The 20842-nt window shown below is 40.0% G+C and overlaps 1 protein-coding gene across 2 annotated transcripts in view; it reads right to left on the minus strand.

Moving 5' to 3' along the window:
• Positions 1-20842, minus strand: part of ADGRG6 (adhesion G protein-coupled receptor G6) — a 137940-nt gene that overhangs the window by 21044 nt on the left and 96054 nt on the right. For both annotated transcript variants that reach the window (XM_077776110.1, XM_077776109.1), the window contains 10 exons: positions 20200-20410; positions 18818-18989; positions 17289-17429; positions 14574-14693; positions 12828-12873; positions 11103-11209; positions 7268-7395; positions 6057-6325; positions 4450-4546; positions 1549-1832 (listed from right to left, as the gene is read on the minus strand). In XM_077776110.1, coding sequence (XP_077632236.1) covers positions 1549-1832; positions 4450-4546; positions 6057-6325; positions 7268-7395; positions 11103-11209; positions 12828-12873; positions 14574-14693; positions 17289-17429; positions 18818-18989; positions 20200-20410 — 1575 coding nt within the window. The remainder of the gene's footprint in view (positions 1-1548; positions 1833-4449; positions 4547-6056; positions 6326-7267; positions 7396-11102; positions 11210-12827; positions 12874-14573; positions 14694-17288; positions 17430-18817; positions 18990-20199; positions 20411-20842) is intronic.

Raw genomic sequence — 20842 nt, forward strand, 5'->3', positions numbered from 1 at the left:
ATGAAACATCCCAGTTCTCATTAATGGAAATGGAGCTGAACAGACAACTGTAGCTGCTGAAGGTTACTGAAAGTGCCAGGAAATTCTAAAAGCAAAAACAAGGTTGGGCTGGCAGATTAATGGGCCTGAAACATAAAACCATGGAATTTCTAATGTTAATGGACATTTTTGTCAATATTTATCTAGGCACTTTTATGTTGTATATTATAGAAGAGATTAACTAGGGGAATGATCACTTTACAAAGCTAGATCCTAATGAAGATGTATTCACAACGCTACCTATCTAGTTTCCATCTCTAGGAGGGGCGCTTGAGGCTTATTATTCCATTTACTAAAGATACTGAGTCCACATATTTCCTCTATTATGGACAGTGAACCTGAATAAAATCTGCTGAATTAATGCCTCTTTATGCCAGAAGAGTCTCAGGTTGGATTTAAGCCATCTCCAAAGCCGCTCCCCCTTTCTTCATCCAACAATCTATTTATTCATTTAATAAACAATCACTGAGCACCTGCTTCATGACAGATTTTTTTTTTCAGGAACTCACAAGCTGGTGGGAAAACTAGGAGGCAAAGCAAAGCAGATATGTACGATACGAAACGGTAAACACTCCCCTGCAGGTAAATACCAGCTTTTCTTAGTACACACCTGTAGGGGTGGGGCTGCCCAGGCATCTTGTTTGGTGAGTTTGATGAGCAAGCCTGCATCCTACCATGCTGGCCACCCCAGCTCTGATCCAAGAAGCTTTAGTCAGCCCTCCTTTCCTCCCACACCCACCAGGGCATGGCCAGGAGCTGCCGGTAAGCCGGTAGGACTACTCTACTAAAAAATCCCAAGCTTTGTCACCTCCTGCCTTCTGTAGTGTGAGCCTCACAGTGCTTCTGAACATCGGGGAGCTTCATCAATGACCCAAGGGAAATCCAATATCTTACAGAATGTCACTCAGCTTTCAAAAACATGATTTACATTAACTTAAGTTTAAACATTAAATTCCTCATAGAGTATACTTGGGTATGTATTATGGAATCAGAAGCATGACAGGAAGCTCCTTGAAGGGAGCCCTTTGATTTCTGTACAAAGGTCCATTGGCAAATGTTTGGGAAATTGGTGAACTGCTATATCTCATGAGAAAATGAGCATTTCTGAACTAGAATACTGGTATTTATTTTGAAATCCAAGGAGCCATCAAATCAGGTGAACTGCTGTCTCTGCATAGATTCTAGAAATTTCTCTGGGCCATGGGATACTAAGCAAAATTGTGAAGAAGTTAAAGGTGTCTGTGCCTCCCTTTAAAGTCCCCATTTAGTCATACAACCATGTAGGTTTATGGAGCACCTACTATCCGTCAGGCACCGTTTCAAGTGCTTGGGATACTCATCACCGCAACAAATTCAAGACGTTTTTAATGAGTACCCTGTACCTGGAACTGTGTTCATTACCTGGAACAATGCAGTAGAAACTTAGCATGGCATTGGCCCCAATGTGAAACTGTTTGCAAACACGATACAATTAGAATGCAGAAATTGCAAAGGTACCATACACCTTACCTTGTAATGAATTGAAGATGGAGAAGAGGTACATAAAAGGGACATTTAAGGGTCCCCAGGCAAAGAAAGCAAAACCCCACGTCATGCCAAGAAGAAACGTCAGGCTGACCACACTGCGCAAGTTCCTCAAAACCTCCTCGCGCAGGGTCCGGTTGCTTCTTTTGCCATTCCTCCCGCAGATCTGCACCATTACCACAATGAACATGGCAACGTTCAGGAAAAACATGACTCCAAAATACCCAGCACAGGTCACATAAAATACAACTGGATCCTGAATCCAACAGCTTAAAGAAGAAGAAAGAAGAAAGAGATTTATTACCATATCCTGTTTACCAAAGACATCTGCTGGCTTAGTTTGGACTTGTGCAGATTTCACAGCTTGGCCTTTCTCAGCGCCTTTAGACAGTCCCTTCATTTTCTTGGGCGGCAGTTTCTTTTTTGATGTTTACACAGTTTTTTGTTTGTTTGTCTGTTTGTTTGGGGGGAGGGGTTGTTTTAGATAGCCATCATCTTAATCTAGTTATTTAAATCAACAGTTAAAAAGAAAATGAGGCGGCTTCTTGAATTCTGACTTGGTGCGAAGACAGTCTTGGTGGCTCCCCCGAAACCATGTGTACCACACTTCTCTCTTACGTGACTGCTTTCCAGAGCATGGGAGACTTGAGTACTCATTTTCTCAACACCTGTGCATTTAAGAGGTGGTCATGTGGACGTTGTTCTACAAAATGATAGGGAAGCAAAGTTGGCTAGGGGATTCTGGGGAGAGCTATTCTCCATAGACTTAATTGGCAAGGCCCTTATTTGTTCTTTCTGCTTCCAACATAAATGCAAGTTCTGGATCTGCAGCTCTCCCCTTACATTTCTGAGGGAAAGGCCAAGTTCGGTCCAAGATCAGGCCGAGATCGCTGCAGAGTTGCTGGCCCTGACATCCTAGCCATAAAATTGATGCCAGCTACTGCCTATGTCCACATCTCTGGTCATGTGGAAAGAGCCAATTCCTACTTAAGACACACATGATCATGGATTCCATTACTGCTGCAAAATAATTCCCATTAATGTAATTAGCCTGGTTGAAGCAAGACCTTATTGTAGAACTGTGATATCCCTACAGTGACCCTTCTCGTGAACAGTTAAAAAGTTTACACTAATTACATCTTTATGAGATGAGGGGGGCTGTATTTGATATTCAGAATGATATATAGAGATCAGAAAATAGATGAAAGTAATTTATTTTTTTATTTAAGTTTATTTATTTATTTTGAGAGTGAGAGAGAGACAAGGAGCAACAGAGGGGCAGAGAAAGGGGAAGAGAGAGAGAAAGAGAAAGAGAGAATCCCAAGTAGGCTCTGCACGGTTAGTGCAGAGCCCAATGTGGGGCTTGAACTCACGAAGCATGAGATCATGATCTGAGCATCTGACATCCAGAGCCAGAAGCTTAACTAACTGAGCCACACCAGGCACCCCAAGATGAAAGCAATTTAAAAACTATACCATATGCATTAAATTATTTTCATCTAGGGGCTCCTGGGTAGCTCAGTTGGTTAAGTTTCCTACTTCAGCTCAAGTCATGATCTCGCAGTTTGTGAATTCGAGCCCTGCGTTGGGCTCTGTGCTGACAGCTCAGAGCCTGGAGCCTGCTTTGGATTTTGTGTCTCCCTCTCCCTCTGCCTCTCCCCTGCTCACACTCTGGCTCTCTCTTTCTCAAAAATAAACATTAAAAAATTAAAAAAACAAACAAAACCTGTGCCGTATGTAAAGTGTACTATGAGTGAGTAAAGTCAACAAATACGACAATCTGCAGACACCCCTGTGCCTAATTAACACTATGGAAGGTCTTAGGTGCCTCAAAGATTGGATAGTTTATTTAAAGCAATTAAATTCATCTTAAAATTCTCATGTAAATGGCTACCATTCTGGGCTCCGTGTCCCACACTGGCACATGACTGCCACAAAGGCAAAGGCTGTCTTGAGCATCCTTGAATTCCAGAACCTACCGTGATTCCTGGCATACAATAAATGCTCGATAAATGACAGCCATTGATGCTTTAAAGTCCCGTGAGACTTGACTAACATACTTGTAAAATTCACTTGTTTAGGACTGATGCACTGACTTTTACTTTTAATATATCATATTATAAAAATCCCCAAATGATGCTCATCTCTGAAGCTAATATTCCTTTACATACAGAAGTTCCTCCCTTTGGATCCCGAAAGGCCTGACCTGGATCCTTTATTTTCTGCTAGTTCTTATGAGGTCTTTTGAGTGCTGCTTTGGAAAGATAAGCGAAGGAAGTCCATGAGGGAAGGGGACACAGATTGGACACTGACTGGATATGAAAGTGTTGTCCATCCATGAAATGTGCACAGAAATGTAGCCTCACAGGCCTCATCTCAGGAGTAAGCTCTTAGTGCATCAATACTTCATTCAATCCACAAATATTTACTGAGGACCTCTTATGGGTTAGATAAAATATGAGAGAACTGCCCAACATGAACAATATACAAATCTTGGCCTCAATGATCCCTCAGTCTGAAGGGAATTTTCCAAACGCAAACACTGACTTGATTTTCTTGAAGACGTGTGTGGGTTTAAGGAGAGGGAGTGTTACAGAATCTCCTCAAAGAGAATGGGTCTTTTGAGCCTAGAAAAGCATATCCCAGACTTCCCCTTCAGTCTCCCAGATGACATTGTACAGGCCAACGCGACGAAGCAGCTCACAGGGCGGTGGGCCTGCCGAATCCAGCTGCGGGGCAGCAGAGACCTCAGCAAAGGCATGCAAATGAGTTCCAACCTTCCAAACTAAGAGGCTCACTACTGGCCTGGAAACTTGTACTAAATGTTAGGAAGCAAAGGATATATACTCATCACAAATACATTCCCAACAAGCTTTTATTACTTACAATTCATCACCTTGTTCTTTTCCATAACTTTCTTTTCCGTAGACCTCATTTTGGTTTTTGCTTGCCAGGACGATGGACACGACTAAGGCAGGCAGACCTGTTGTAGAGAGACCATGACATAAGCAACTTTTTAAAAGCATCTGGAACTGCTTTATGTGACTGATAATGGCAAGGGGGGGAAAGGAAGAGAAAGAAAACCCTCCATATCACAGAAACACATTGTTTAGAACTGACACTTTGGTTCAAAACAATAAAATCCTATCTCTGGTGTGGAACATCCAACTGTAAGTGGCAACAATTAAAACCCACTCTCTCTTTTTTAAAATGTTTATTTATTTTTGAAAGAGACAGAATGCAAGCAGGGGAGGGTCAGAGGGGGGGTAGACACAGAATCCGAGACAGGCTCCAGGCTCTGAGCTGTCAGCACAGAGCCCGACGCTGGGCTTGAACTCATGAACCATGAGATCATGACTGGAGCCGAAGTCAGACACTTAACCAACTGAGCCTTCCAGGCACCCCTAAAACCCATGCTTAAATGATAGGGATTTAAATATTCTGTTTGCTTATTGGCCCTCATGAGAGAGCCAAACTCTGGTTTATTCTGAATCCGGAAGCAAATATACACTTTCACATATATTTCATTGGGGAAGGCTACACCACCCTAATTCCCTGAAAGATGCTTTTAGTGTCTCCGACAATGGTGCCAAACACCTTGGAAATGTCCCATACTTCTATATTGTCATCTGCCAAAAAGAAAAAAAAAAAAAAGCTCTAAATGCTTGTTCTGATAAGAGGTGGGATAAAGAAAGGAGCCCATCTAGAAGATGCCAGACAGGCTAATGCTACCATCCATGCCTGGCTGAGGAATCATGCTAAGAAGTTCAAGTCAAGAATTTTGGTCAGCATTCTGGTTGCACACACAAAAATAACCTTCTCTTGCTGGTTTCAAGACATGGGCATTAGCTTAGAGGGTGAGGATAGCCAGCATAGTCTGCATGGGCCTTTATAGTTTGAAACATAACGGAAAGGTATCACTGTCTGCCAGCTGCTTCTTCAGACTTGGGTAGGCTGGCTCTGGTCACAGGAAATAAGTTTGTGGTGACTCAGGAGGCTAGGACTTTTTTCCTTTACTCCTGAATTTAGTAAGGATGGCTGAACAGTTTTTAAAAATATCATTGTGACATTTAAAAAAATTTTAAAAAAGAGAGAGAGAGAAGGGGGGGGAGGGGCGCTTGGGTGGCTCAGTCAGTTAAGCATATGACTGGCTCAGGTCATGATCTCACAGTTTATGAGTACCAGTCCCACGTCGGGCTCTGTGCTGACAGCTCAGAGCCTGGAGCCTGCTTCAGATTCTGTCTCAGTCTCTCTCTGCCCCTCCCCAACTTGCACACTGTCTCTTTCTCTTTCAAAAATAAGTAGGCATTAAAAAAAAATTACAAATACCATTCTGAGGAAGCCCCTGCCTTGGGATGTAAACATCAAATCTGCATCATTCACAATTTTGAAGTTCTTTTAGCAGCGCCAGTCTTTTGAAATAGGATTCTCCTACGAGGGCCTGGCGATTTCTGCGACAGTAAAAACAAAACCACACTTTTGAGGCAGCTTACCCCAGCCAATGATGCAGAACTTCAGTATGTATCGGCGAATGTAAGTGTTAAACACTTTAACCAGGGCAATGTACATGTGAATTGCTTCCAGCCCCATCCAGGTAAAGGTTGCAAGAAGGAAGAAATGGAGGAGGACAGCGACAGCAGTGCATAAGCCTTCCACGTGAAACGAGGTGATCCAGCCATCCAGGAGGAAGAGGAGATTCAGGAACAGCAGCGCGGTGCTCAGGTTCATCAAGATTTTGGAGGGATAGTCCCTTCGCAACTTTCTGGAAAGGGAAAAGAAAGAGGAGAACGAATAATCTTTCAAGCACAGGTGGTAAATGCACGTCTTCTACAAAGCTCTGCAATAGTTAGGTATTTGTGATGTGGCCCCGCCATCAGGAGGGGACTTGTGAGTATTTAAAGATACTTACGAATATTTGGCAAATTGTAACTGTTTTTAACATTAATTTTATTTTAAAACTGTTTCTAATTGTTTACCAAATTTCCAATTAGTTTCAACAGATTGAATTTTTTTAACCCAAGAAAAATTCTAGTTATAAAAATGAGATTTTTGTTAAAAAAAAGTCCCTAAAATTTTGGTAAGTTTCTTGATTTTGAATGAAGTAGGAACCCCCCCCCCCTTTTTTTTAAGGAAAAAAAAGGGTTTCTGATGCAGGGCTACTTTTATAAAATCCGTGAAGCAGATGTTTCCACCTTTTACGAGGTAAAAAGAGCTTTCTACAATTTTAATCTATATGTTAATCAGCTCTTCCAGGTTTGGGGCTCTTGGGTGGTTCAGTCTGTTAAGCTTCTGACTTCACCTCAGGTCGTGATCTCATGGTTCCTGGGGTTTGAGCCCCATGTTGGGCTCTGTGCTGGCAGCTCAGAGCCTGAACTTCTGCCTCAGATTCTGTGTCTTCCTCTCTCTCTGCTCCTCCCCTTCTCGTGTTCTCTCAAAAATAAATAAATGTCAAAATATCTTTATTTAAATCATCTCTTCCAGGTTTAAAGGCATTTTTCCATAGAAATACAGTAATTATAAATTAAGGTTCTATAGCTAGAAAATCTGTGTTGCAAGATACAGGTTATGAGAAACCTGTACATTAAAGGTGAACCACTCCACATGATTCAATAAGTCTGTAAATATTTTTTAAAGCAAAGGCAATTTTCTTATTCATACTTTGGGATAGTTAAGTGCTGGGTTTTGACAGAAAAAATAAACTTACTCAAAAGCGACATATGTCAAGAGAGTTGCTGCTGAAAAAATGGCAGATATCCCACACCCAATATAGGTGATAAAGGTGAGGACTCTGGTGTTTCCTGTATCTATCTTCGAGGCAGTTCCTTGAAGATCCTACATAAGACATGGGAAGCAGCTGTTAAGCATCTCTTTTCACGAGAATGGTGTTTTAGTAGAAAGTTCATTGCCAGCACTTACAATCTTAGCTCAGTATTGGGGGAAAAACAGTGGAAATCAATATGGAAACTCATGTTTATTACAATCTTGCACATCATCCTCTGAAACCAAGTGTAGCATTATGTAAAGAATTGCATGTTGCTTTCTATCGTTACCTTGTAAGCCAAGCTCTTTGCATACCGGAATAGCATGAAGAGCGAAGCCACCGGGCTGGTCCCCCACCAGAAATGGGGGAGGAAGTCATCGCCTTGTCTAACGAATGATCAGGCCCCTTCATCACATTTGTAGGGCTAGGGGCACAAGTTCGAATGGAGGCCACCCTGGCCAATGTGAGCCCTCAGGCAAACATTGGTTTCTTTTTGTCCAGTAGGGGAGGGGAGCCAGTGGACAGCCAGAGTCTGATGCCTCTGAACTTAGTGCTGAGGATCATAAATATGGTCATTCCAAAGCTTGGTATGTATTGGGTTAGGCCATCTTCATTTTTTTTTTTTTTTACCTAAATGAGACGCCATTACAAATTTTTAGGTCACAGTTTTTTGGGTTTTGTTTTTAATCTCTATAGACACCATTTAAAGTGTTAGGGGCTGTGGAATGGAAAGAAGTGGACATTTCCTAGAATATTAATGTGAAGTATTAATTTCACTGTGCAGAAGCAGATTTACAAAGTCTGGGCCTGGTAGGAAAATCTTTATTTTCCTCCTTATATAGGGAAGTGGGTTAGAGATAAATCTTGAGTTAAGACCATCCACTCAATCCTGGTTGGAAGATAAAGATACTTCCAATAGGCACCATGGTCAAACATGGAGCCTTCTCGGAGAAGGCTGTATTCCAAACAGTATATAAAATTTGGGGTCTTAAACTGTGAAGAAGAAAGTTCGTTTTATAAGTTTTTCATTTTATGTGTTAATTTTCTTTAATTGTCCCCAAAATGTCCATAAAGTTTGATACTCAAGACAGAAGCCTCCAGTAAGTGGTGTTTACATGTGAATATGTGTGTGTGACATGACAACATGGAATTGTTTCAAGTTTGGCTGATGCAATAAAAAACAGGTATCAGCACTTTGGTGGTTCCCAGAAATGCACAACGATCGAATTTAGCAGACACAGGGGCCCAGGGTCAGAAGGGACTCACCCTATACCCTTCTTTCCTAGGACCCCCTCTAAACACTGGGAGGACCTGGGATTTCCCTGGGACATAGGATGGGGTTCAAGTCAGTGCCAGTGGACTCACCAGATAGGCTACCTGACCAGCATTTTGGTTACTATGGGATTTCATGAAGCAGAGAGATGGTCTTGAGAAACAGTTGACTTGTCCTAATGTCCTGAAAAACCTATGGCTCCCATCTAGGTGAGGCAGTAGACAAGCAAGCCACAATTGAAATCACAATTTAAAGTGTAAGTTAAATAATGTTGTTTACTATTATACATTTATACACAACTCTCATGTTGTTTTGTACTTTTGAGAAAGAAGAATACGGGAATATTTTTTCCTCTGAACTAGCCAACATGAAAATATACTAAGGTAAAAATATTAAAATCAGTTTTACTACGAAGAAATGTAATAGGGGACATTAAATCCATCATACGTTAGTAGATTAGAAGATATAATTATGGGGCTGGGGTATATGTTTTTAACTTCTCATATGGTAAATGCGTCACAGGACAATTTAGACCCCAGGAATATCTTATACAAGTTAGAGCTTGTAAATTAAGAAAGACTCTTAACAAAGTCCTGCTGGTCTGGAAAAGCTGGAAGCACATGGGCACATCTCCAGGAAGGATAAATTCTGGAAAGTTTCTCTTCCAGCAGTTTATAATCTTATGAGAGCAGCCAAGGTGGAAAGGATAGTACTTAAAAAATGCATATATTCACCTATATGTAAAACTAATTATTTAATCAAATGGCAACAGGAAAAGACAAATTACAAATTCACAATAAAATTCAAACAATAGGTGAAGAAACTGACCATTCAAAGTAACGGGAAGGCAAACTTCAGTTACGTATAAATCACCACTGTAACGTGAATTGTATGATACTGTTACCTATTTATCTAAATTAGGCCTACAACATACACAATCTTGCTCAAACACATATGCACACCCAGACATGTGTGTGCACACACACGTACCCAGTTCAAATACTTAAATGAATTAAGCTAAAGCTTATACCTGAATGAGGGTGATGCAAAGTAAGTGATTTCTGAAGGAAGGTCAACTGTCAGTTTTGGAGAAAGGAGAACATGGCAGTTAAAACTGAGGGTGGGTTTTTTTTTGTTTTTGTTTTTGTTTTTGTTTTATTTTATTACTTAGGGAAAACATATCATAGTTTAATTGTCCATTTTCATGCTCCGGCAGTAAAGAAAAATCTTTGTAGCTTGGAAAAGTTAAAAAGTGATCTAGTATGACGGTCACCTTTTTAAAGGCCTTGCTTTTATCCCCCAGGACATTTACACAGTGGATGGTCAGGGACAATAATTGCAGGCCTGCTCTATGACAGTGGTCATGTACAGAGGCCAAGGAGGATTCTGAGCCCAATGCCACATCCCACAGCTGCTCACTGCTCCCACCCCTGCCCAGTCCCATGGATGGCAGAGGTGAGGCCTCAAGGAGGGGAGAAACATAACCATGAAATCTGTGATTCCAGTTCAAAAAGCTTTACTGTCTCAGTACACGCTGCTGCCATCACCATTGAAAAACAAAGATGGTTTGACTCTTGGGAACTGTGCCAGATACCAGGATAACAGGTGGCCATGTTACAATGCGGAGGGTATACTGCACATCCAAAAATTATCTCTAAAAGCACAAGTGTACCAGACATAAGGCAGAGGTGTTCAGTCTGTGGATGAAAAACTCAAACAAGTTGCAGCACATAGGGTGGCTCTCGAAAATTGAGTGGGATGAAAAAAACCATGTCAATGTGATCTAATTTTGGTTTAAAACTTTTGGACGGGGTGGCCAATGGGAAAAACAGGGCCATGGGAAAGAAGGAAGGAAAGAAGGAAAGAATGGTATAAGGACCTAGTGGTAATAGACACGTGATGCCCATCGACTCTCTGGCAGGCACGGAGATGCCCTGACACCCTGGTCCCGAGTCAGTCCTAACAGGCTGTGCTCTCCAGGAGGGTGCAGGGGGAGAGTGATTTTGGGTGACCATGGGATAACCTAGCACAGTACCTGCTACAAAGTCAGATTCAAACATAATGAGTGATAATGCAAGAACAATATTTTATGAAAGTGTTCACAGTTCTCTTCCATGTTAGTAAAGCCCAACATTTTCTTCCTCTTAAAATTTTCTCTCTCCTTCCTTCCTTTCCTCTCTTTCCCTCTTTCCTTTCTTCTCTCTCTTTCTGTCTCCATGACTCTATTTCTCTCTTAATTCAAGGGCCTCATGGTGATTTATTTGTTTCTAGGATTATTTATCATCACTGTTAATGAAATAGAAAAAAAAGTAGAGTTCTTTTCCATAATTACTGTTACATATTTTAAATATGTGATCTCTGCTAATTAGCAAGATTCAAGGCACAGATTACAATGAGCAGGAAATAATTCCCCAAACACATCATCTAAAAAGGCTGACTTGTGAAAAGAAGTATGCCTTCCCAAATTATATCATTTCAAAAGGAGTTTGGAGATTCCTCCCCTACCATCAGAACTCCAAAGTGTGTGAGGTGGTTACATAAGCAGACCGTCTCGCTCTCATCTGAATCTCTGTGTGCCACACATCCTGACGTGTTCCAAAATCCAGAACCTTCTGTAAAAGGAAGTCCACAAACAGTGTGAAAATAACAGCAGGCCAGTTCCTTTTCTGTAATAGATGTTAGCTTCTTCAGGAAAATATGCCTCAGTCTCTTCTGCCTTAAGTTTAGCAGTAAAACAGATACTATTCTTAATTCTGCCAATACTTAGAATTATTTAGATTCCCGGAATCATGGAAAGTTAGTGTTGGGTCAGCAGGAGACTTTATCCTAGTCAGTGGTTTGCAACCGTGTTCTACTGAAGTGCCTCTGGGGTCCTGCAAAAGTTTGATTCAAGTTTAAGGCTTAGTGTATGTATTATAAAATAAACTTCCATGAAAAGAATATCCCCTTTCGAATATATTACATATGAATAAAGTCTCTGAAGATCAACATTTGTCTCCGTGCATCAGCCTCTGCTTTTGTAAAGACAAGAGGACAGAGGTCTGCATTCTTGTCACACGCTAGTGTGTACACAGCAATCATGCAGTGTGGCAACTTACTATAAAGGCCTTTAAAAGCCATATCTGACTATTCTGGCAGGATATGGAATATGAGTGACTCACATATTTAAAGAATGTTTTAAGACTGCAAGGTGATATCATTTTTAATTATTTTTCCAGTAAATCAGGACTTCCTCAAAACTAGAAACCAAGCGACAAAAAACTTCCCAGCTATGATAAGGCGTATCAGAAACAGAGGTCTGGACAACTTCCGATGCCATTTCTACCAGGCAGCAGCCTGTCCTGGAGCTGGTTTGATTTGGCCACGATAATCCCAATGGGGTCCCCCAAGGGAAGGCGACTGTTATGGGGCAGAGGTGGGAGGTGCATAGCTCATCCTTCCCGTCAAAGAAATCCCCACACCTTTATCCAGTAACTCATCTGTCACTGTTGCCTTTTTCTCTTCTCTTTTTCTCTTGTCCAATATCATTTAAGAGGCAGTTCATTTCTTTCAAGTTATATATATGTGTAATATAACCACTTCTATATTTATAATCCTTAGTATGCTTTCTCCATAATCTGAGGTCTGGAAGCTGGATTCTAAACTGTGTGTCTCATGCATATCAAATAATCTCAGATGTGTCCTTCAGAGAATGAGCTCATATCGTCATTCATCAAAACGTGGCAATAAGGGGCACCTGGTTGGTCAGTGAGTTAAGTATCCAACTGTTGATTTTGGCTCAGGTCATGATTTCACAGTTCACGGGATTGAGCCCCATGTCGGACTCTGTGCTGACACTGCAGAACCTGCTTGGGATTCTCTGTCGATCCCCCCAACCTGGCCCCTATCTCGCTGGTGCTCTCTCTTTCTAAAAATAAATAGACTTTAAAAAAAAAGTTTTTAAAAAGAGGCAATAAAAATGCATAGTGTATTTTATAAATAATGGAAATCCAAGAGGTGGCTTGGTGTTAAAAAAAAAGTCAAGTTAACTTATTTCTTCTTGCAATGAGTAATAAAGTTGCAGAAATTCGGGTTCCCCTCCCAAGCTACCTACGCTAAGCTTTGCAGTCCAGTTGCCATCACACTTCCACAGTGACTCACTCTGGTTAGGGTGGAACGAAAGGAAACGGGGGTGTCAAACAATGTTTAAAATTCAGTTGTTCTTAAGACAGCCAATATTTTAAAACTCACCATTTTTGTTCAGATCCCAGAAGGCACAGATGGGATGAGGCACTGCCTATATTAACATAAGAATAAACATGTGAAATTGTGTTTAAAATAAGTGAAAAATCTTATGATCTGAATATGGGAAAGGAGTCAAATGCTAAGGTTTCTGTAAAGAAATAGACCAGGTTTAGTCAATGCCAGTATGACCTAAGAACGGCAGGCAGTCCCAAAGGTCTCCTGTCCCAGGGGCTCCGAGTGGAAAGCAACCACAGCCCCATGAGGAAGCACACTTCCCATTTACCTAAAGGTTCTTATATATGTCCCATCCTAAAAAGCTATTCTTAGCACTCATCAAAGCTCTTTACACTGTAATTTCACTTCAGCTTCAGAATTTTCCTTTATGTCTAGGTGTGTGCCCAGAATTAAAAGTAGGGACTCAAACAGATATTTGCACATCCATGATCACAGCAACGTTAACTCCCGATGGCCACAACATGGAAGCAATCAAAGTACCCACGGATGGATGCATGGATTAAAAGAATGTGGGAGATATATTTATATATATATATATATATATAGAGAGAGAGATTATCTAGGTCTCTCTCTCTCTAAATATATAATGGAATATTATCCAGCTTTAAAAAGGAAGCAAATTCTGGGTCATGCTTCCTTGAAAATGTATGAAATGGATGAACCTTGAAAATACTATGTTAAATGAAACAAGCTAGTCACAAAAGGACAAATACAATATGATTACAATTCCATGAACTGCCTCGAGTAGTTAAATTCATAGGGACAGAGAGTAAGATGGTGGGTACAGGGCCCAGGGGAGGGGAAGAGGCTGCGTAGCTGCTACGCAATGGCCCGTGGTTTCAGCTGGGGACCACAGAGCAGTTCCTGAAGTGGATGGCACTATGGCTGCAGAACAGTGTGAAAGCACTCACAAACGGTTAAAACAGTAAATACGATGTTATGCATATTTTACCACAATAAAAAAGTTTTTCACAGATGAAGGTGCTGAAACAAAGGACGCCAAAGGGTAGAACAACGAATGAGGTCTCAGAGGACCCAGTGGCAAAGGAAGGCTAGTTCTTAGATGACTTAACTTCCAAGCCTGAGTCCTTATCAGCCAGCTTCCTGCCTGCCTGCTTCCTGCCTTGCCTAACAAATGGCAGGATCATAAGAGGGACCCTCTGTAAAAGAGGGGAAAGCCTGTGCCTGGCCTCACCTGGAACCAAAAGAAACCCCATAGAATTTTAAAGAATGAAAAGATGATAGCAAGGGTAATGAAGAAACCAAAAAAAAAAAAAAAAAAAAAAAAAAAATTTGCCAAGATTTCAGATAACTGCTAACCTCTCAAAAAAATGAGTCAACCCTGCCCTGTTTCCCTTCTGCTTTCCCAGTAGCAATAATTTCTGACTTAACACACACAAAAAAACCAATCCAAACCTTTAATGGCAGGATTGTGCAACTGCATCTGTATCCAATTTCTTGCAGTAATACACTGTTCCGTAAAAAGAACGGCCCTTTTCTTCACTCCAGTTCTTCATGCCTGAATCCTAAAGGGGAAGAATTCCCCCACCTGCCACCATTTACCACGACATTGCAGCACCACCTGGTTAACTGTTGTCCCCTTTTTGGAAAACTGCCCCGTTAAAAAAGTACCAGAAGAATAAAATTCTCACCATGTAGAAAAAAAAAAAAACAAGTCCCTGCACTTCTCTGAAATAGTCTGTCTCTGTTTCACTGTTCTTTGTAGCATTTTCTCACCTGGTTTCTTGTGTGTTTGATTTTAATTCGAACAGGATCCTTCAAACCCTGAATAGTAATGTTTCCAATACTGCATGCCATCACATAACTCACTAAGGTGCCTTTCTTGGTTTCTACATCCTTTTAAAGAAAAAAAATGTATTATTTTTCAGTACGCTGTTGCTGGATTTTGGTGCCCCCCAAACAAACAAACTGTCAGCACTTTTTACATTTAAGATCTTCAATTATAGAACATCCTGTTTATAAGATTAAATTGCTGGCTTTCCTGAAAGAGCTTTGCTATTTCCCTTATTATAATAAATACATTGCGAGAACATTATGAGCCAAAGCTGTAAGGCAGTGTTCATAAAACCTCACTCTTGATTGCTATGACTGATGTCAGCCGGGTAACATGTGAAACAATGAGAACCCAGAAATAATATAAACTCATAAAAAGCCATGAAACAATTAGATCATTTCCCTGCCCTAGAAAATACATGAAATTGTTTGCTGTTAGAGAAGTATAAAGGAAATATGTGAAAAACAAAACAAAAATAACAAACAATTCAGATTTCACATCTATGCCGATAGCCTCATGTGTTTAGTAACTTAGAAAGAATGTAATTCTTCTGGATGAAGTTCCCATCCAGAACTTCTATCTCCTCTGCTTGTACACGTGTAATCCTCCATAGCTTCCCCTTCAGACAAGGTTGTCAGGAAATCAAATCAGTGAATCCGTGCTGCAGAATGACTGGGGTCAACAGCATGTCTCTCCGCAAGATCACCTCTTATTCCTTCTTCCCTCGTGTTATTCTTGTCAAACATCCTGCATTTCTCTATTGCATCTTACAAATCAGTTGTTTGGGAATAATTATGGGATTTCTTACATGCCAAATAAAATCTCAGCCATTAGAATCCTCTATAGCGTCATTATGCTCAATAAAGTTGGCAATGGCTTGTGGATACCCTTTTGGGTTTAGAAAATACTCATATCTTGTTCACTATGGTAGGAGAGTATCACAAAACCCTTAACATTTTTGACTCTGCTGTAAATTTATATTAAAAACCAAATATATGTTTCCTAATAATATGTTGATTGGGAGATGCCAACGGAGAAGGGAAAGGTAGTGCAGAGAAGACAGACTCAAAATGAAACAATGACAGATTCTTATAGTTCTAACCCAAATCCTCCCCACTGGGTGCAACCTCTCCTCTGAACAGAACCTTACAACCAGTCACTTTTTTTGTGACACCTACTACATTTCTGTTTTGTTTCTTAAAAGTGACATTGTAAGCCTCAAATGATTTTAATAAATGCAGTTTTATGTGTACATAGCTATTAAATCCTTCAGAGTAATTAGTAATTACATTCTTCAGCTACTCAAAAATGTTATACAGCTTGTTTCTAAAATCTTCATTTAAAAGAAGTCTTAAAATTTTAGAATTGTTGGGGCACCTGGGTGGCTCAGTCAGTTAAGTGTCAGACTTCAGTTCAGGTCATGATCTCACGGTCTGTGGGTTCAAACCCCGCAGCGAGCTCTGTGCTGACAACAAAGAGCCTGGAGCCTGCTTCCTATTCTGTCTCTCTCTCTCTCTCTCTCTCTCTGCTCCTCCCCAGCTTGCTCTCTGTCTTTCTCTCTCTCAAAAATAATAAACATTAAAAAAAATTAAGAAGGGGTGCCTGGGTGGCTCAGTCAGTTAAGCTTTTAACTTCAGCTCAGGTCGTGATCTCATGGTTCGTGGGTTCGAGCCCCGCATCAGGCTCTGTGCTGACAGCTAGCTCAGAGCCTGGAGCCTGCTTCAGATTCTGTGTCTTCCTCTCTCTCTGACCCTCCCCTGTTCATGCTCTCTCTCTCTCTCTCTCTCTCAGAAATAAAAACATTAAAAAAATTCTTTTAATTAAGAAAAAATTTTAGAATTCTTATAAATGATTTCATGGTATTCCTTTTTCTTACCTGTAACTTACATTGCCACGCCCCTGTACATAACTATTAGAAACAACTCTAGTGGCCTTGAGACTTGGCTAGTTTACAAGTCAAGTCTTACTGTTTAATATACACTGGTATCGTTAATTTAATAGATAAATTTTATTTTTTAAAAAGGGCTCAGTGAAACTTTCTGGATCTGGTTGTACTTTCAAAGGCAACCAGAGGTCACCAGTGTTTGCTGGCAGTGGACTTTCTAGTATCTAGAAACGATGCCAATAAAAATGACAATATGTGCTCAGCACAATGTCACTCGACTCTGGGGATATGTGAAGGCCAAAGGCCATTTGAAATATTAATGGGAAAGCTGATTAAAGCCAAGAATGCTGCTCATTATGTAAACAGTGCTTCCTGCTGAATTAAAAAAAAGGAAACAAAAAGCAAACCTTTCCTTTGGCACACAATTTCTTTAACTCTGAAGGTCTAAATTGCTGGAGAGCATAAAATATTTAACAAAGGGAATAATAAGTAGTAACTCCTCCATAAATTCCATTTCTAATTGTGCCACGCAAGTCTTAATCCAATATTTGATTTAAGAAAGAAAAACCCTAAATGAACACATCCTGTTAAATAAGCATATAATTACCTGAAATAAAATGTTTAAATAATTATGATAAAATGTTCCATTTCTGAAGATACAATATGTTAACTTTTCTAAGCCTCTTGATATATTTTCAAGGAATCTGAACTTGTAGTTTTCGGAGCAAAGAAAATCAATGTGCAACTGAAAAACAATTTAATGAACCCTTACCTGGAAAAGTCCAGTTTTATTGAAGAACGTAAACTGTGCTCTTTTAACGAATACAGAATCTTCTTGACTTAAATTCTCAAGTAAGTTTGAAGGCAAAATTACAGAAGCCAATGGATCCATTTGTCCACTCTCAAAATCCATCTGTGACACACAGAGATACACTTACTGAGTAATGATAAATCACAGTGATAACTACCCCACAAGCTGAACAAGGCAGGAGAACGGCACTTGGCCAGGGCCAGGGCTCCCCTTTACCTCCACTGTAGGCATGGACCCTCCTGAATGAATGCCTACAGACAAAGGCCTGGGTCTCATCTGAGTTTTGCAAATGTGGAAAAATGGAAGATGCATTGATTTTGACTAAGGCAAAATGAGAAATCTACAAATCGGTTACCACTTTCAAAAATGAGTTAAGATTTACACTTCATAGATTTTGAGCTTTTCTCAAAACACATAGTAAAATAACTACAAAAAAAAAACCCAACAACCAGATTGGAGTTAGTTTGTCTGATTGTTGAGAATGAGTATCTCCAGGTAGAGGAAGCAGTTGAAGTTTGGCTAATATGCTTGGATATCACTTGCCCTGAACCCACATGTCAGGCCAAAGAGTATCTTCCAGCAAATGGATGTGGGATGAGACTTAGCCTGTCGAATTTTCAGTCTTAAATGTGAAACAGAATTATCCCAAAGAGCCCCAACTCTCAAAGAGAATCTTGAGGACTCTTCCTTTAAACCAGATTTTAAAATAGTTTATCTTGGTTTATCTCCACAGTTGAGAAGTAGTATGTGCCACTTATGTGTTCTCCTATGTCAAGGGTGATGTTGTGACATTTCATTTGCCCACGTGGTTAACTCTAATACACAGTAGGAACCAGAAGAACATTTGCTGAACCCTTTGCTGAAGGGTCACTTCAACAGACCAGAGTGGCTCTCCGTTAATCTGGCCCAGCTTTCCTGCCCAGCCTTGCCACTGCCTACCGTTCCCAGGCTTCACACCACTGGTTCAGACTTCATTCAGAGACCAGCAGAATCAGCCATACCTGAGATCTCGTGCAGAGTGCAAACTCTGGAGATCCACCCAGGACCTACTAAGTTAGAATCTCTGGGGATGGGGCCCTGCAATCTGTTTGGACAAGTCCTCCAGGTGATATAATGCAGTTTGACAACCACTGGCAAAGAGAATACCTGACACTTCCTCCTACTGGTGGCCTTCATAAAGTCCTTTCTTCTGACTGAATTGACCCCTGCCCTCTCCTCAGTAGGGCGGTTCGGTTCCAGTGGTGGTTTAATACTTCCTTCTACTATCACCTCTGGTAGAACATAACCTGGCCATCCTGTCACCCAGGTTCCAAACGGACATCTTGGTGTCCAAATGCCTTTGGCTACAGCTGCCGTTAACCTTAGCAAACATTCTGACCTACCTTCCGGCCACCCCACTGCCCAAGATCTTGAAGTAGAAACTGGCAAATGATCAGATCAGTCTTTATTTGCCTAATTAATTGGAATTAAAGAAACCACTGGCTCATTACCTGGAAATAGGATTCATTATTGCTTGGAAGACCGATGCTAAAATTTGAAACTTCATTCGTCCCTGGGGACAGGGACGATACTCCCAGAGCCAAATTCCGAGTTGTAATATTCACACGTGATGTGCTATTTAGGTCTATCTTGAAGGCCAATTCATCAATTGTTTTTAAAGCTCTAAAGAAATGATAATACCACTCTTAAGTAACATGGTTTACATACATGTAGACATATGACTTGTAGGACAAAATATAAACCGAATAAAATTGTCTTTAAGTTTTCTGATCCTAACATGAATACTGACACCCCAAGTCACAATGACATCAGTTAAAACACAGACTCCTAGTGATGAATGCATCCTCAGAAGAAATATTATGCTTTAAGGAATGTCAACAATTAAATCATCCTAAAAAGATACTGTTTTTCAACTCTTAGACTTTTTTCTCATATAAAAAAATAGTTTTCTACTTTATAACTGAGAATCAAAGGAAATAATGTGTAAAAGCATTTATTAAACCCTAAGATGCTATAAAAATGTTTGCAATCGTTACATAGATAAGGTAAGTTCAAAAACACATTTTAACAAACAAAATTTTCATTGAAGAAATTTGGTTGAAAGGAAGGAAACAGAAGGAATATTAACACATTAAATGAAACAAATGGATGAAAACTAATTGTGTACAAATAGGTACATATCACTCTGCCCTCAGCATTTTCATTCCTGAAGTACAACGATCACACAGCTACAGCATTTCTGTGTCAGTCTATAGAACAGAACTGGCAGTCACCAAGTTATGCCTAAGATGTGAGTAGAATGTTCGCTAAGTGTCTCCTTTGCAAAGTGACATCAGCTAATATATATAATAGCTTATCTTGTGAATTAATACCAGTAAACATTTTTTCAGGTGAAAAATGAAATGTTATGTCTTTCTGCAGTTACTTATGTTTCTTGGCAGATGGACAATCCTAATCACTTTGTAAATTGTATTTCTCAAAAAAGAAAAGAACTTTGAAGTTCACTGTGTGAATGATCTTGGGAAATATCAATGGGTCTTCTGGACATTAAAATTATGAAAGCTGAGGGGTGCCTAGGTGGCTCAGTCAGCTAAGCATCCAACTCTTGCATTCAGCTCAGGCCATGATCTCACTGGTTTGTGGGTTTGAGCCCTGCATCGGGCCCCATGCTGTCAGCACAGAGACTGCTTGGGATTTTCTCTCCCTCTCTCTCTGCCCCTTCTCAACTCACATGCACATGTGTTTTCTCTCTCAAAAACAAATAAACTTAAAAAAATAAATTATGAAAGTTGGGCACCAGGCATTCAGATAAGTAAGGAATTATACAACATGTATCCAATTACTCTCTAGAAGAATGAAAAAGAACACTTACTCAGAAGAAGACTCAAGCAGGTCACTGTCTGGACTGGTTAAGATATTAGAAAATATATTCATTAAAGTTGAACCAAGCATTATATCAATATTTTCTTCTTTATTTACAATCCTTTTGACCTGCTCTACAATGCTGGTAATATTGGCTGAACTTAAGGTCTGCCCATCACCAGTTAAATTTAAAATCTGGTTGGCCACTTCATTTGCTTCCCCTAAAAAAAAAGAAGGCAGAAAAACAACCCACAAAGTTTTGAACATTTCAGGAATTCAAAATATATTATATTTCACTTCATAGCCTCAACTTTGGAGGAAGCAATTTTCAGACACAGTTCTGAGAGGAATGCCCCCAGAATCACAAAAAATAAATGTATACCTACTGTTTAAAAATAATATACAACTATAAAACACTGATACAAATACCAGTTTATATATTATGTCTTTTGTAAAACTATCTTACTATTTTTAATCTCTGATAGAATAAACAGAACATAAAGTTAGAATCAGGAAAAACAGAATTTTCTACCTTCAGTGAAACAATCATTTGCGTAGCTTTTAATATCATAATGGCTATCACATAGCAGAAAAAATATGGCGGAAGAGGATGAAGATGATGAGGTCATTTCATTTTGCCTTTGAGAACTGAA

Source organism: Crocuta crocuta, unplaced genomic scaffold (genome assembly GCF_008692635.1).
Source record: "Crocuta crocuta isolate KB4526 unplaced genomic scaffold, BGI_CrCroc_1.0 scaffold25, whole genome shotgun sequence".
Classification (NCBI taxonomy): Eukaryota; Metazoa; Chordata; class Mammalia; order Carnivora; family Hyaenidae; genus Crocuta; species Crocuta crocuta.